The sequence below is a fragment of the Mytilus galloprovincialis genome, chromosome 2 (genome assembly GCF_965363235.1).
Source record: "Mytilus galloprovincialis chromosome 2, xbMytGall1.hap1.1, whole genome shotgun sequence".
In the NCBI taxonomy this organism is placed as follows: domain Eukaryota; kingdom Metazoa; phylum Mollusca; class Bivalvia; order Mytilida; family Mytilidae; genus Mytilus; species Mytilus galloprovincialis.
In genome coordinates, this window is record NC_134839.1 from 44078954 (window position 1) to 44095829 (window position 16876).

General features: G+C 32.1%; 1 protein-coding gene across 3 annotated transcripts in view; it reads right to left on the bottom strand.

Annotated features, from left to right (window-relative positions):
• LOC143063644 (uncharacterized) overlaps nucleotides 1-16876 on the bottom strand; it is a 227862-nt gene that overhangs the window by 173542 nt on the left and 37444 nt on the right. For all 3 annotated transcript variants that reach the window (XM_076235897.1, XM_076235896.1, XM_076235895.1), the window contains 6 exons: nucleotides 11240-11588; nucleotides 9358-9664; nucleotides 8048-8218; nucleotides 7501-7744; nucleotides 4692-5063; nucleotides 2422-2669 (listed from right to left, as the gene is read on the bottom strand). In XM_076235897.1, coding sequence (XP_076092012.1) covers nucleotides 2422-2669; nucleotides 4692-5063; nucleotides 7501-7744; nucleotides 8048-8218; nucleotides 9358-9664; nucleotides 11240-11588 — 1691 coding nt within the window. The remainder of the gene's footprint in view (nucleotides 1-2421; nucleotides 2670-4691; nucleotides 5064-7500; nucleotides 7745-8047; nucleotides 8219-9357; nucleotides 9665-11239; nucleotides 11589-16876) is intronic.

Sequence of the window (16876 nt, forward strand, 5' to 3'; positions counted from 1 at the left end):
AAATGAAATATAACAAACACAACTTTTTGGCCTTGCACTTTCTGCATAACAAGTTTGCACTGACACCACATATCACCATATTGCAGAAATTGTAGATTTCACAAAAAAGTGTTCATGGAAATTATGTTTAAGCTGAGATGTGATTCTAAAATATGTTCATTGCAGCTATAGTTTTCTTGCAATTCTTCAGTTTAAAAAATTAGGCACACTAAAGTTCATTTTCTAATGAAATTTCCTCATTATTTAAATAGTTAATTTTACAAGTCTGGCGAAGATATAAGTATTCTAAAACAGTACTTTAATTTAGGACTGTTCCATAGTATAATTAGTGTGAAGGTTAAGAGACACTTTTAAAAAAAAAAATACCCATTGTCAACTGACTTGTATGTTGCAAGTCACACCCATGATTGTTTCTCCTCACCTGGGATTTTTTTTTTAAACCACATGTGATCAAATAACCCTGGAATTCAGAAAATGAACAGTTTTCCAGTTTTCTCCCAAATTTATTTTAAAAAGAAAACAATCGAAATGTCAAAACTTAGGACTTGCATATTTACACATGTACCTTATTCTTAACCCTTTCAATGCTGATTCGTTTTCAGAAAATGTACAATTTTCGTTTATTTGCAAAAAATACGCAAATTATATGCAAATGAGCTATACTCTGCTGCTGATGCAGATTGATTCCATTAAATCTAAGGTAGGGAATCACGGTGTGTGATGGTTCTGGTGAGGAGGGGGTTGGGTAGGGGGAAATTTACCCAAAAGTTGGTTATCAGGTGCAAAAAGCGTCAATTTTGACAATTTTTCATCCCCTTTCTTGACCTGGAAGACCGAGGGATGCTGATAAATGTATCCATTTGTAGTCTGCATGTAGAGTACATAATAGTGAACACATTAAAAACAACTGTTCTTAGGTCATAGTGAAAGTGATCTTGGTACAGCAGTGTAAAGATTGTCATTTGACCAAAAATTCAAAATTTCTTACTTTTTTTTAAATTTTGATTCCAACTGACCTACAACTGGATGTAGTCGTTTCCTAGGCGTATTTCAATAATAAACAAGATCAGTAGTTATATGCCCGCGGTTAACACTATTTGTGGAAGTTTAAGGCCTCTGAACTTAGTGTGTCAGACTTCGAAGGGAAGCCGTAACCCATCCAAAAAAAACAGTTTAATCCGATTTCAATTTTAAGTCCGTATTTGACAAAAATGTTTGAGCTCCAAATGAACATTAAAACAGAGAAACATGACTTTTAATGGTGTAAGATTGGGATAAAATGCATACACTACGAAAAAAACGCCATAAAGATGACCTCTAAAAGTCTGGAGAGCCATTGGAGCCTAATAAAGGTATTCTGGGTTAGGCCGTAATATTACAGCCCCTGCATGGTAATTTTAAGGGTCAATTACATGAATACAGCTATCAAAACATATTTCGACACTCCTTTGATTAAAAGTAACAACTTGATTATTAACTTGTCCTTTGTACCCCAGAAGCCAACCAAGCTTGACATACAGTTCTATATGTGATTATAAATTTTGCTGATTGCAGATATCAATTATCCAATAAAAATCTTTTTAAAACAATTTGAACCTCTTAATACATTACTGTTGGGCAGATGTAAGTCCCGTATAAACTATTTTAAATCATTTAATTTTGTTATCACTAATAAATGTAAAAGCTTCAAGTCAAATCCATATGCACTAGATATATTACACAGGAAGTAAACACACTTCTTTTTCTTATCTTCATTCTGTGTAAGGGAGCGCATTAGTCAAAACTGATTTCCAATTATAGCTGAGGTTTATGAAATTCATTTACAAAAATAAGTGTGAATGAAACAATTAAATAGTATTGCTTTAGAAAGATATTTAATTAATGATAAATATTTATATAATGACTGGTATATGTATGCTATAGCATATATTATTTAAAAAAAAAAAACCTATGCACTAAATTGCAATTGAAAAAAAGGTTTGTAAGCATATATGACCTGACATTTTCTTCCTCAATGCATTTTCATTTTCCGAGGTGGACAAGTATGCCCATATAATATATACATATATTTTTTTTAATCTATTTTTTCCTTAAAAGAGTTTTTTTAGAAAACAAAAGTTACCAAATATGTATTTTTACATGACCATGCACCTGCAATAATTTCTTGAACAGCACATTGTTTCCTAAAAGTGTTTTGTCATGTCTTAAAATTTATATTGTACTAAAACCATTCTCAATCTACAATCACACAATATTATGATAGCAAGGTGGTGAAATTTTCTCCAACAGCATTTTGCCATGATTTCCATCATAAATTATACAGTCAAAATTTAAAAAAAAATGGTTAACAGATAGCTCACAAGGTTTTATTTAAATTTTTAACATTTGCAGAACAATGCTTTACTTAAATATCAACTGTACCTGGCTCCCCAATGCTGAAAGTGATAGACTTGGTACAAGTCACTCCACTAGTTCCACATGGAACATTGTTTTCTGTTATCAGAAACTTGTGGGGATTTTGATCAGTGGATTTAGCTAGTACATAGTCACAACTGCCCTGGAACTCATACTCCCTCCCATCAAATGAGTGGTAATGGGAATCACCTACAGCACTACAAATGGCTGGACAATCTTTGTTTGTACAATCCCAGTTCTGACCACGACAGGTGCTGTTTAAAGACATTAACTTAATTTCAAATGCTTCATTCCAACACAATCTTATTTCTCTCAGAGAAAATATACAAAAATTTTATCGAAATGTTCATTGCAGTTTTAATAGGTATTTGCAAAATTTGAAGAAACAAGACTTTTTCGGAACTGTTGCAAAAGTAAACATCAACAATCTGTATTAACAATACTAGAATTATCACACTGCTTCTAGAATTTAAAACTAGAGACTCTAAAGAGCCTGTGTTGCTCACCTTGTCCTTCTAAACGTTATTGCTGCTTACAATTATCTCTATCTATAATGAACTTGGCCCAGTAGTTACAGTGAAATTAACTTGATGAAATTTATTAAAATTGTTTAAAATTGACTATAAAGGGCATTAGTTCCTTAAGGGGTCAATTGACCATTTTGATCATGCTGACTTATTTGTAGGGGTTACTTTGCTGTACATTATTGCTGTTTACAGTTCATCTCTATCTATAACTAGAGGCTCTTAAGAGCCTGTGTCGCTCACCTTGGTCTATGACGGACACAGATGGATTTATGACAAAACTGTGTTTGTAGATCTTACTTTAATGAACATGCTTGCTACTTACAATTTTCTCTATCTATAATAAACTTGGTCCTTTAGATACAGAGAAAAATATTTTGTAAAAATGTACAAAAATTTACCAAATTAATGCAAATTGTTAAAAATTGACGATCAATACCTCCTTAAGGGGTCAACTGACCATTTTGGTCATGTTGAGTTATTTTTATATCTTACTTTACTGAACATTATTGCTGTTTACAGTTTATCTCTATCTATAATAGTATTCAAGATAATAACCAAAAACGGCAAAATGTCTTTAAAAATTACCAATTGGAGGGGCAGCAACTGAACAACCAGTTGTCCAATTCATCCGAAAATTTCAGGGCAAATAGATATTGACTTGATAAACAATTTAACCGTAGTCAGAATTACTCTAAAAGCTTTGGTTTCAGAGTTATAAGCCAAAATCTACATTTTACTCCTATGTTCTATTTTTAGCCATGACGGCTATCTTGGTTGGTTGGTCGGGTCACCGGACACATTTATTAAACTAGATACCCTTGTAATGATTGTGGCAAAGTTTGGTTAAATTTGGCTCAGTAGTTTCAGAGGAGAATAGTTTTTGTAAAAGTTAAGGACGACCGATGATGACGAACACCGACGGACGACAAGTAATGGGAAAAGCTCACTTGGCCCTTTGGGCCAGGTGAGCAAAAAATGAACTATAATGGCTGGTATGATTTTAAATATGATAGATTAAATACCATATGGTATAGATACTTGTCTATTTTGATGACTGTGTATGTTACCCTCTAGGGTATTTTTCTGGTTTTATTGTGGTGTAGGGTTGTTCTATCAATGACATATACACTCTTTGAATTCACATAAGATGGCAGCAGTTCATTACACTATTAAACTGATCACTTTCACATGTCAGAGTAGAATTTTCACTGATATATTTGAGTGTGTATAAAAGTTAAGTTTCCTTGTTTTCATACCTGCCAACTTTTCAAAATCTTCATGGAGGATTTTAAACCCAGGAAAGGCTTATGCATTTTAAAGTCGAAGAGACAATATGGGTTCTTCTTATTGTTGAGGGCCGTACAGGAGCCTATAAGTGCTGACATCCACTTCATTTGAACTTAGGTCGATAGTTTCTCATTGGTAACCTTACCACATCCCCTATTTTTTTTATATATACCTTATCCACCATTACTTTATATCTATATCACAAATTCCTATAAAATTTTGACTTCAGAAGAGAAAATGTCTGATATGTATGATAGAGAATACATTGCAGAACTTCAAATAGCGATAAGGTTTTTGTTCTATGTAGACACTCAGTGTGTTTTTTGTTAAGTTTTAATATAAACTAAGTGAAATTAAAATGAAGAATTCATTTTGTTTGTTTTAAGGATTAACATAAAAGCTCAGTTCTAAATCAAATTTCATAGAGTTTCCTACAATCTAGATTGTAATTGAACAAATTACCATTCATTACAATCCATCTGGATCTTCTGTCCTTCAAAGTAAGCTTTCCCTCCGTGATAACATGGACAGGCTGAGGGCTTGACACACTGTTTTCCTTCCAGAACATATCCATCCATACATTTACATCCTGCAGTACAGCTTGTTGGTGCAGGACATGTTGTAGTGGTGTCATGCATGTTCTGACAGGTGACAGGACATTCTGGCAAGCATTTGGTGTATTCCTGGAACTGTTTAACATCACAGATATCTTGCACAACAGGCATGAATGGATTTACTGTTGCTGGAGGTTGAGTTCCATTTCCTGTGACAGTTACTGTCACAGCTTTAATGGTTGGGATAATTGTACATTCCCATCTGGAATCTCTGCAAGTGCTGTACAAATAACATACAAGTATGAGATATATTTTTACTGTATTTCAAATGCTCTTATGAAATTCAAAGATCTATTTACAGATGACAGCATAGGCATTTTATTTATTAATACTACATAACATTTTTTTTTTCATTTACAGATACGGATATATTTCTGGGGTACCAATTTTCATGGTTTTCTTGACTGGCTTTATCTATAAATGTAATTAAGACCCTGTTTACACTAGCAAAAAAGAGCAATCTTTACTGAGATTGATCCTTTTAAGATCGATTTTTGGTGTAATTGGGAATGTTTTGGGATTATTTTCTAAATCAATCAGTTCTACTTCTTTGCTGCAAACACTCATCCTCAAACGCATTGACCGTTCATTTTTAAGGGATTGTTTAAGACTTGTGGTATATGAACCAAAATAATAATGATTAAGTCATTACGAAAATCCCAATGAGCAAACTATTTTCTACAGCATTTTGCAGTGTGAGCGAGATGCAGAATTGCCTTTAATATTCTATTTTTAGGATTATTTGTTTCGTAATATAAGGTTATATTGTCAGACCGGTTCTTTTTATGTTAACTGTAGTGTACAGGCACTGGATTAAATGAGATCGATTCAAATAAAGATCGATTCAATTTCGTACAGGTATAAACGGGTTTAAGTGTCCAAGGAAATACATGTATAAACAATTGTTGAAATCAAGACATGAAATTATCTCCATGCAGGTTTGACTACAATGATACAAGGGTACAAGCATATACTAAAAAATTTAGCATTTTGTCAGAGGTCTTTTGATATCGGGAATATTGCGACTGAGTGAGAATCGCAATTACAAAAACTTGCATCCTGACATCTGCATACATGTAACAGAGTTATCAAGTCACAACTGGAGATTTGAACATTTTCAGTTGGAGTTGGAGTCTACTATCTGGAGAAACTTCATCAAGATATTTATCATTTTTATGATAATAAAATTGAGAAAGGAAATGGTGAATATGTCAAAGCGACAACCATCCGACCATAGAGCAAACAACAGCCGAAGGCAACCAATGGGTCTTCAATGTAGCGAGAATTCCCGCACCCGTAGGTGTCCTTCAGCTGGCCCCTAAAATATGCATAATAGTACAGTGATAATGGACGTCATACTAAACTCCGAATTATACACAAGAAACTAAAATTTAAAATCATACAAGACTAACAAAGGCCAGAGGCTCCTGACTTGGGACAGGCGCAAAATTGCGGCGGGGTTAAACATGTTTATGAGATCTCAACCCTCCCCCTATACCTCTAGCCAATGTAGAAAAGTAAAAGAATAACAATACGCACATTAAAATTCAGTTTAAGAGAAGTCCGAGTCCGATGTCAAAAGATGTAACAAAAGAAAATAAATAAAATGACAATAATACATAAATAACAACAGACTACTAGCAGTTAACTGACATGCCAGCTCCAGACCTCAATTAAACTGATTGAAAGATTATGTCTTCATCATATGAATATCAGGTACAATCCCTCCCGTTAGGGGTTTCGTATCATACTATCATAAAATATATGAGAAGAACATAACCCGTGTCATGCCAACAACTGTTTTTTTTAGAAATAAATGTGTTTAGTTCCGATGCAAAGACCCTATCAGTGAATCAATGTTAAAGCCAAAATATGCAATCTTTAATGACCTGACAACAGTATCGTAACTATATCCCCTTTTAATAAGTCTATTTAAAGGTTTTGTTAGTTTCTGAGGAGAATACTGACATTTTTGTGCTTTATAAAGAATATTTCCATAAAATTTTGGATGTGAAATACCTGAACGTATAAGATGTCTGCATGTTGAGTTATATTTACGAATTATTTCCTTATACCGGTGATAAAATTTAGTAAATGTTTTGACCAGTTTGTGATATCGAAAACCCTGGTGTAATAATTTTTCAGTAATACATAAATTTCTCTCGTTAAAATCTAATACATTGTTACATACACGAGCGAATCGTACAAGTTAAGATATATAAACACCATAAGATGGTGACAAGGGAACGTCACCATCTAAAAATGGATAATTAACAATAGGAAATGAAAAATCATCTCTTTTATCATAAATTTTTGTATTAAGCTTCCCGTTTATGATATAGATATCAAGATCGAGGAAAGGGCAGTGGTCATTGTTATCATTAGCTTTATTTAAAGTAAGTTCTACAGGATAAATTTCTTTAGTATACATACTGAAGTCGTCATTATTTAGAGCCAATATATCATCCAAATATCTAAAAGTATTGTTAAATTTTTGTATCAAATGTTGTTTTGATGGGTCTTTGCTAATTTTAGTCATAAATTGTAACTCATAACAATACAAAAACAGGTCCGCAATAAGTGGTGCACAGTTAGTCCCCATTGCTACATATTTCCCCTTTTTCAGATAACAGTATGCAAGCAATTATAAAACCAACCATATTTTATCATCCATTTTTGTGAGGAATCCAGCAGGATACTCATTTCCACTGAATATGCATGGGCATTCTGCAATTGCTATACATTCTCCTTCATCATTTAGTGTGTGATTGGCAGGACAGCCACATCCTTCAGCACATTCTTTAGACTGCACACAGTATTGGTCTTGTGCAATGTTACTGCAGGTACGAACACATTCGTTAGGGCACACTTGGTAAATCTGTCCACCATTACATGGGATTTCTAACAATTTTAAATAACAATAATATCATTTGTTGAAGAATTGGTACTAAGTTAATAAACTAAGACAGAAGACCCCTACAATATTAGGTAATATGCAGTATGTAAATTTGGAACAGCCAGTATTATTCAATAATAATAATCTAAAGTGAGTCCAGGTCTCTTATGCAAGTTGTTCATACATGAGGAAAGCACAAAAATGGAATTAAAAAGTGAAGAAAAAAAGGAATATCAAACAGCTTTCAAAATTCCCATCTGGATACTGATGATAGTGTTTTATAAAAGTGAAGTTTATTCTTAACTTACGGCATTCTGGAATATGGTTTCTCCACAGGACCTGAACACCCATAGCTGCACACTGTTTGGCATACTCTCCAATCATTGGGCACAAGCAGTCTCTAAGGTTCTCTGTACAGGCACACATGTCATACATACAATCTTCATGGAAACTGGTTGCATCAACTTTGCTATGACATGCTTTACAAAAACAAAAATAAAAGTTTACAACAGCTAGATAATATGCAAATGGCATCTGTCTAAAAAGCATTTGAGAAAATCTTATTTACTTCCTCTTGACACTTTATTAAATGATTGTAATATTGCTTTTTGGTTTAGTTAAAATTGTTTAAAAATATTTATTTTTTCATGGTAATCAAATAGTACAGCTTTTTAGTTTTTGCCTAGGCCTGTAGTTACAGGAGACTTGTAGATTTGTCTTAAAGGAGTCCAGGGCAAAAAGAAGTGATTATATTGTATTCAATTAACAAGAATGTGTCCCAAGTACACGGATGCCCCATCTGCATTATCATTTTCTATGTGCAGTGGACCGTGAAAATTGGGTAAAATCTCTAATTTTGCATTAAAATTAGAAAGATTATATCATGGGAAACATGAATACTAAGTTTCAAGTTGATCGAACTTCAACTTCATCAAAACTACCTCGACCAAAAACTTTAACCAAAACTTTAACCTGAAACGGGACAGACGGACTGACGAAAGGACCAACGGACGAACGAAAACAGACGGACACACAGATCAGAAAACATAATTAATGCCAATAAATGGGGCATAAAAAATGCTTGAGAATGACTTGAAGATTAAGTGATTAAATGAACAAGTGACAAATAAGGCCTATATATCTATATTCATTTTATCACTCCCAGTCACAACTATTAAGTGCTGATAATTTCTTGCACTTTTTGTTACTCCCTTCATTTATTTCAATCTTCTTCTAAAAGTCATACTCAAAAAGTCCAAATTACTTTAATCACTATCAGCATTAGTCAAGCACATTCTTCCTTCCAGGTGTAAACAATACTCTTATTTAAAAGATTCTATCCATTAAGTAAGATACATGTAATCTGTATCCTTTACATACTATATTTTTATGTTCATTGGATCATGAATCTAGGGTCAAAACTTTATTTTGGCATTAAAATTACAAAGATCATATCATAGGGAACATGTGCACTAAGTTTCAACTTCATCAAAAACATTCTTGACCAAAAAAAGCGGACACACAGACCAAAGAGCATATTGCCCCTATAATGTAGGTGAGGCAAAAAAATTTCCTTTGATATAAAAATTCAACATAAGATAAGGTAATAACTGCTTACGTTTGAAGAAATCCTGCAAAATGTAATCACAGTACTGTTTTGCTTGGGTCTTTCTTTGGGTATTATCTTCACATGGATTACGTGCAGGAATAGTAACTGGAGCACACTGAGGATTTACTCTCATTCTGTTACCAAATTCATTGACATCAGTTTCAATGTCACCCTGTAGAGTTTTGAAGTCATTCTTCTGGTTACTGTCATATGTACCACACAATCCTTTGGTTTTGTTAAAGAAGGATGATGGTGCTGTGATGTAAGCCCTTGTTCTTCCATCCCATAATACTGTGATACCATTTGATAATTCTGCCTAATACATTATATTATATAGACTATTATATCTGATTAAAGTACTGGAAATAAATTAATCAACGTGTGTATTTAATTTGAACAAAAACATATCAAAAATCTTTACAACTACATAAGATATTGAATCAAAGTCAAAATGGATTGAACATTAGTAGTTTAATATCAGTGGTCAAAATAATCAAAGCATGTTCTGGACTTGAATGAATTAAAATACATAAAACCTTGTTAAAAAAAAGTTGACACAACTGTATACAAATTGGAAATAAAAGGAGAATTTGTCCATGTGACACAGATGATATACCACACTTCCATATAACATTACACTATAAAGGAACATAACTAAAGAACTGTCAAAGTGACGCCACCCAAGTTTGAACTTGATTCAAATATAAGTTTCATAACATTTGGTTGAGGAAAATTTAGCTAGGGAACAGAAACGAAAAATTTAGCAATTTTCCATTTGTAAATTTGGCATAAATTTAGAACGGTAAAAGTGACACCACCCTAAATTCAAATATGATCTGTATTTTGTGGTAATAAGCATTGTGTACAAGTTTCATAACATTTGGTGAAGGCACACTTAAGAAATTGAACAGAAACTAATTTTTGGATTTGCGTATGTAAAGACGAGAGACCGGGGTACAGACATATATACTTACAAACTGACACACAGGATGACAAGGGTAACACTTAATGGGCATACAAAACCTTTTCACTGCCATGACTGCCATTTCACAGTAAGAAAAGAGGTTATATGTTCAAACATGTCAAATTTATCCTCCAACAAAAAAGGAATTTAAGATACCATTGCATTTTGTGTATAATAACCCCCATTGCATCATCTTAGAATTTGCTTGGCATATGTGGCTTGGAGCATCTGGGAGTTTTCTTCATTTATTGCGAACCAAATGAAACTTTTCTTCAGAGTCTTTAGTTATTTAAACTTTTGTCAGTTTTGCTGTCCTTTAGAATAAATATGATAGCTCTTGTTCTCTGTGTAGTTTATTCACTGGGACCATTAAATTTCTTCTGAGAAAAATCCATCATTCTTTGATTAATTTACCTGAGTTACCAAGTTATTTTCAAAATAGACGAAAGTATATGATTTATACTCACAAAATGGCATGTGATGTTGTATTTATTCAATATTAATGTTCAATATAAACACAGATTTAATCATTACAAGAATGTGTCCATAGTACACAGATACCCCATTGGCACTATCATTTTCCATGTTCAGTGGATCGTGAAATTGGGTTCAAAACTTAAATTTGGAATTAAAGTTAGAAAGAACATATCATAGGGAACATGTTTACTAAGTTTCAAGTTGATGTGACTTCATCTTCATCAAAAACTACCTCGACCAAAAACTTTAACCTTAAGCAGGACAGACGAACGACGGAAAGACAAAGGCACTGACCAGAAAACATGTAAATGCCCAAATATCAAACTAAGCAAATACACTTGTATTTGTCACTCACTCTCATTACATTTAAAATAACTTGTTTGATAGAATTAATGACAGCAAAATAGACAGAAATTTGATATTTTACATCTTTAATTAATCTAAAATTACCTTCATAAACAATGATGAAACCATGTAAATCTTAATTCCATTTCCCTGGTAAGGTAATTTGTGTATTTCTGTACCATCTACAAATAGCTGGTGATTGTGGTCTAATCTTATTGTATGACCTGGTATATTTATTGCAATGGCTTTAGTACATGATGCCTGCCCATGACCGCATTTAATGTTCTCAGCAACAATATTGAAATTATCATCTTTCATCATGTAATAGTGACATACACCCATAAAATTAAATCTTTTGCCATCAAAGGTCATGTAGTGGGGATCACCAGTTGCAGAGCATGTAGCTTCACATTTTTTCTGTGTACAATGCCATATTCCTCCTGATGTACATGTGCTAAATACAGAAATTCATAAAAAATTTTAAATCAAAAAGACTTATCAGTAAAATTCAAAAATATATACAAATTATTAAGACAATTACTGTATTCAATTCTATGAAAAAATAAAATACTTCACCGAGCGCAGCCTGATACAAACGCAGAGGGTGAGCCCTGAACATTTTGGCCCAGTGGGGACACAATATTCAAGCTTGGTACTGTCTTAATTTGGATTGTGATTAATTTTTTGACATAATACAGGTTTCTGACAACAGATAAATGTGGTCAAAGATCTTAAAGATTTGAAATGGGACATGTTATTTATCTAGTATAGTCTGATATCCAAAATCTAATTACATAGATTTAGGAAGATGTGGTATGAGTGCCAATGAGACAACTCTCCATCCATTAGTCACAATTTATAAAAGTAAACCATTATAGGTCAAGGTACGGTCTTCAGCACAGAGCCTTGGCTCACACCGAATGGCAAGCTATAAAGGGCCCTAAAAAATTAGTGTAAAACCATTCAAACGGGATAACCAACAGTCTCATCTGTATAAAAAAACAAGAAACAAAAAACACTTAGGAACCACATAAAACATAGTAAGATTCAGCATACGAAAAAACAACAAAAAATTGCTGGAAGGAAAAGAGAATATTCCTTCCGATTTGCGATAACAGTTCATCGATTGTAGCATTAAATAAAACTTCATGTTTACAATGTGAAGTGCGGTATAATACACGTACAATATAATTTGATTGGACGTCTAATCAGATTCTACAATAGATTTTTTTTTTTTAAACATATAAACGTTTTATTCCTAAATATTTCCTGTGTACAATTACCTTAGTCGTCCAGGATCAGGCTAAGGGTCCTTGTTTACAAAGTGAAACCATCTATCCAGGGGAAATAGAAGGCAATAAAAAAGTAGTCCACTTTTAACCTTGGATTTACATTTAGTGTAAAACATATAACCATATAATGTTAGAAGCATCTAACAGTTCTATTACTTTAATACAAAATAGTAAGTAAATAATATAAGATACCCACATAAAAGATGTGGATTTACTACAATAAACATGATAAGCTAATTCTTTTTTATCACTTTTTTTATGTTTATATAAATTGATACAATCGATATTCTAATACTATAAACCATAAAAAATGTACTTTGACCCAAGCTATATTATACTATATTAAATGTCTAAATTTTCTTTATTACAGACTCCAATTTTGTCTTATCAATGATATCAAGGCCTTTCAAAAGAAGAACAAATTTAAGACTAATTTTCAGGTTTTGTTTCCAGATTTTATAAATATCTTGTGGTGTTTTAGGCGTTTTGTTAAATTTTATTGAATTCCTAATTTTCCATAGTGTCAGTTTAAAATATATGATAATTATGTTTAAAAAATTATTATATTTTAGTTCTCCCGTGTTTTTACCCAATAAAACGTCCTTTTCACCAAAAGGATTGTTTATTCCTATGTATGATTTGATAACTATTTTTTGGAGGTTTTTTTAAATTAACTGTGATGTACTACAACTGAAAAATAAGTGTTGCAGGGTTTCTATATTATTGTCATTTTGACAAATATGGCATTTTCCATTTGATATCTTCATTTTTTTTAATCTTTCTTCAGTATATAAAATATTGTGCAATAGATTTGATCTAAGCGGCTGTCTATGAATAACGTGTAGCCGAGAACCAGTATAATCATAGGAAAGTCTAGTTGATTGGACTCCAACTTCATCAAAAACTACCTTAACCACAAACTATAACCTGAAACAGGACAGACGAACAGACACACAGACATAAAAACAGAATGCCCCTAGGTGGGGCATAAAAATGAACATGTATCATCAGTTTAACAGTATGAACTACATGTGTGACGTTGATAAAATCTCCACCTCCGTTTCTAGAAAAAATGAGTTTGAAATAAGTAACATTGAAACTATTTGGTTTGAAGTTAAACTTAGCTATAAAAAATCGTTTTATAGTGCTTTGTTTATAGGCCACCCAAGTTGCTAATTAGTTGGATAGATAAATTTATTTGAGGATGAGATTAAGGTGGCAATGAAATATAATTCAGATGTAATCCTTAAGGGAGATTTTAAAATAAATTGTTTACAACCCAATAAAATAACACAAAGATGGTTAAATACCCTAGAAACTAATAAATTTCAACTGTTAATAAAGGAACCAACCAGAGTAAAAAAAGAATCAAAAACTTTGATTGAACATATATATGCCACCCATTTAAGCATGGTCAAAGAGGCTGTTTCTAAATATCTATAAGTGATCACCACCCAATATGTATGACAAGACAAAAGAAAATGTATGATAAAAAACATACTCATTCAACAATCACTGAAAGATATTTTAAGACTTTTAATGAGCAAAATTATTCAAAAGATTTAAAAAGTGCACTTTTTCAACATATTGAATTTGTAAATTAATATCCCATTTGTTTGTATTGAAATGTGGTAAAACATTTTTAAGAACATTTTAAATGAACATGCCCCTATTGTGAAAAAGAGAGTAAAGAAGATCAACAGCCAGAATGGTAAAATAAAAAATACTCTTATATGCAAGAAAAATGAGAGATTAATATAATTCACTGGGAATGTGGTCTGAATATATATTCTGGAGAAATAGAACAAAACATATCATCGATAAATCTAAACAGAAATATTATATAAATGATATGATAAAAGATTCAAAAGATTCTAAAACACTATATATATATGGAAATGTATTCACAGTCTAAATCCATCTAATCCATCAAAACCACATGAACTTATTACAACTGGAGACCATAAAACTATGGATGATAAAGAAATTGCTAATGCATTCAATAATTATTTCACCTCATGTGTTGAAAAATTAAGGCATAGCAGGACACTAAGCAACTCAAATTTAAATACTATGAGAAACTATGTACAAATGAAATTCTTGAAAAGAGGCACAATAAATTGGTCATTCCTCCAATAAAAGTTTCAGAACTATTTGATGAAATAATTAAACTAGATGTTACAGTGAGTTGACTGTTAGTGTTGCTCTCCACCAATTGCAATTCATTCAAAATTTTGACCAAATTGCAATTTGTTTTATAAAATCAAATTGTTCAACTGGTCAGAAATTTGAACCAACTGCTGTAGAAAACCACAGCCAAGTCATGAAAGTGCAAGGTGATAAAATAAAACATACTTACAATCCTATAAGACTTTTACTCCACTTTAATGATGTTGTGACAAAATTAGTTTATCAGTTTGTATAGTTATATTATATTCATTACCATGCTGAAGGGGAACTGTTTATTTTGAATTGCTATTAAATTGTCCAAACTAAGCTTTCATATAGTTTTTCTTTCTAAAAGTATTCTATATTTATAAAAATCAGACATTATGTGAATTAAAACATTTCATATTCAGTAAAATATGTGTAAAATTGCAATATATGTTTGTAGGAAGTTTCCATGGGGGAGATAATAACTTTTCTTTCAAAAAGTCTTTATTCAAAAGAATAATATTTTAGGTTATCTCCCCTGAAAACTTATCAATAGCATATTGTTATTTCACACATATTTTACTGAATATATGATGTTTTATTTAAAATGATATCTGATTCTTATAAATATAGAATACTTTTAGAAAGAAAAACTATATGAAAGCTTAGTTTGGACAATTTTATAGCAATTCAAAATAAACAGTTCCTCTTCAGCATGGAAATGGCTATAATATAACTATACAAACTGATAAACTAATTTTGTCACAACATCATTAAAGTGGAGTTAAAGTCTTATAGGATTGTAAGTATGTTTTATTTTATCACCTTGCACTTTCACATTTTGACTGAACAATTTGTTCAATATTCTGACCAGTTGAACAATTTGGTTTAATAAAACAAATTGCAATTTGGTCAAAATTTTGAATGAGTTGCAATTGGTGGAGAGCAACACTAACAGTCAACTCACTGTAATACATCTTCTGGTTCTGACAATATAGGTCCAAAGATATTCAAACTGAGTACTCCTTTCATAGCATCTTCCTTAACATATATTTTTAATCGAATGAATGACACTGGTATTTTTCCATCTGTTTTTAATTTAGAATGCCTCTGTAGCTTCAATTTTCAAATCTGGTGAAAAAAACGTAGCTAGGAATTACAGACCAATATCTGTTATGACAACATTATTAAAATTAATAGAGAGACATCATCTAAACATCTGTATAATTATTTGACAAAGTTTAAAATTTTACACCCTTCCCAGTCCTAACCATTCGTTTCAAACTGCCTTCGTTAATATCATTGATAAATGACTACATGAAATGAATAATGAAAATATCAATTTGGCAGTCCTCCAGGATTTTAATAAAGTTATTAATGTTGTTGATCATGAAATGTTATGTAAACAACTTCAAATTTATAGCCTCCCTGAAGATACTGTTGATTTTTTAAAATCATATTTGAGTGAAAGAACACAGCAATTCCATATAAATAATTAGTTTTCTGATAAAAAGTTTATAAATTTTGGTGTTCCACAGGACTCAATACTTGGTCCCATTTTGATTGTTTTGTACATAAATGACCTTCCTTTACACACCAAAAACTGCCATACAGACTTCTTTGCTGATGACACAACTATGCATACATCAGGAAAGAGTATTGCTGATATGCAATTAAAAGAACAAGATAATCTACAATGAGTTAAAAAATGATCTCGTGAAAATAACATGTTTATAAATTTGGACAAGACGAAATGTATGGTTAAAGGTACAAGACAAAGGCTACTGTACATTTGTTTTTTCTACAATGGCTAGAGGTATAGGGGGAGGGTTGAGATCTCAAAAAATATGTTTAACCCCACCGCAATTTTGCGCCCTGTCCCAAGTCAGGCGCCTTTGTTAGTCTTGTATGATTTTTAATTTTTTAGTTTCTTGTGTATAATTTGGAGTTTAGTATGACGACCACTGAACTAGTATATATATATTTGTTTTGGAGCCAGCTGAAGGACGCCTGAGGCTCTCCGGCTACATTGAAGACCCATTGATGGACTTTGGCTGTATTCTGCTCTATGGTCGGTTTGTGGTCTCTTTGACACATTCCCCATTTTCATTCTCAATTTTATTGTGTTTAAATCAAACAGTACCAGTTCTAACTATTGAGAATAATATTCTTCAAAACTCATCAATTGAAAATCGTTTAGGTGTTAGAATTGAGTCTAATCTGTCCTGGACCTGTCATGTTAATTAATCATGTTCATCAATATCATCTAGACTTGATTTACTCTCTAAAATCAAGA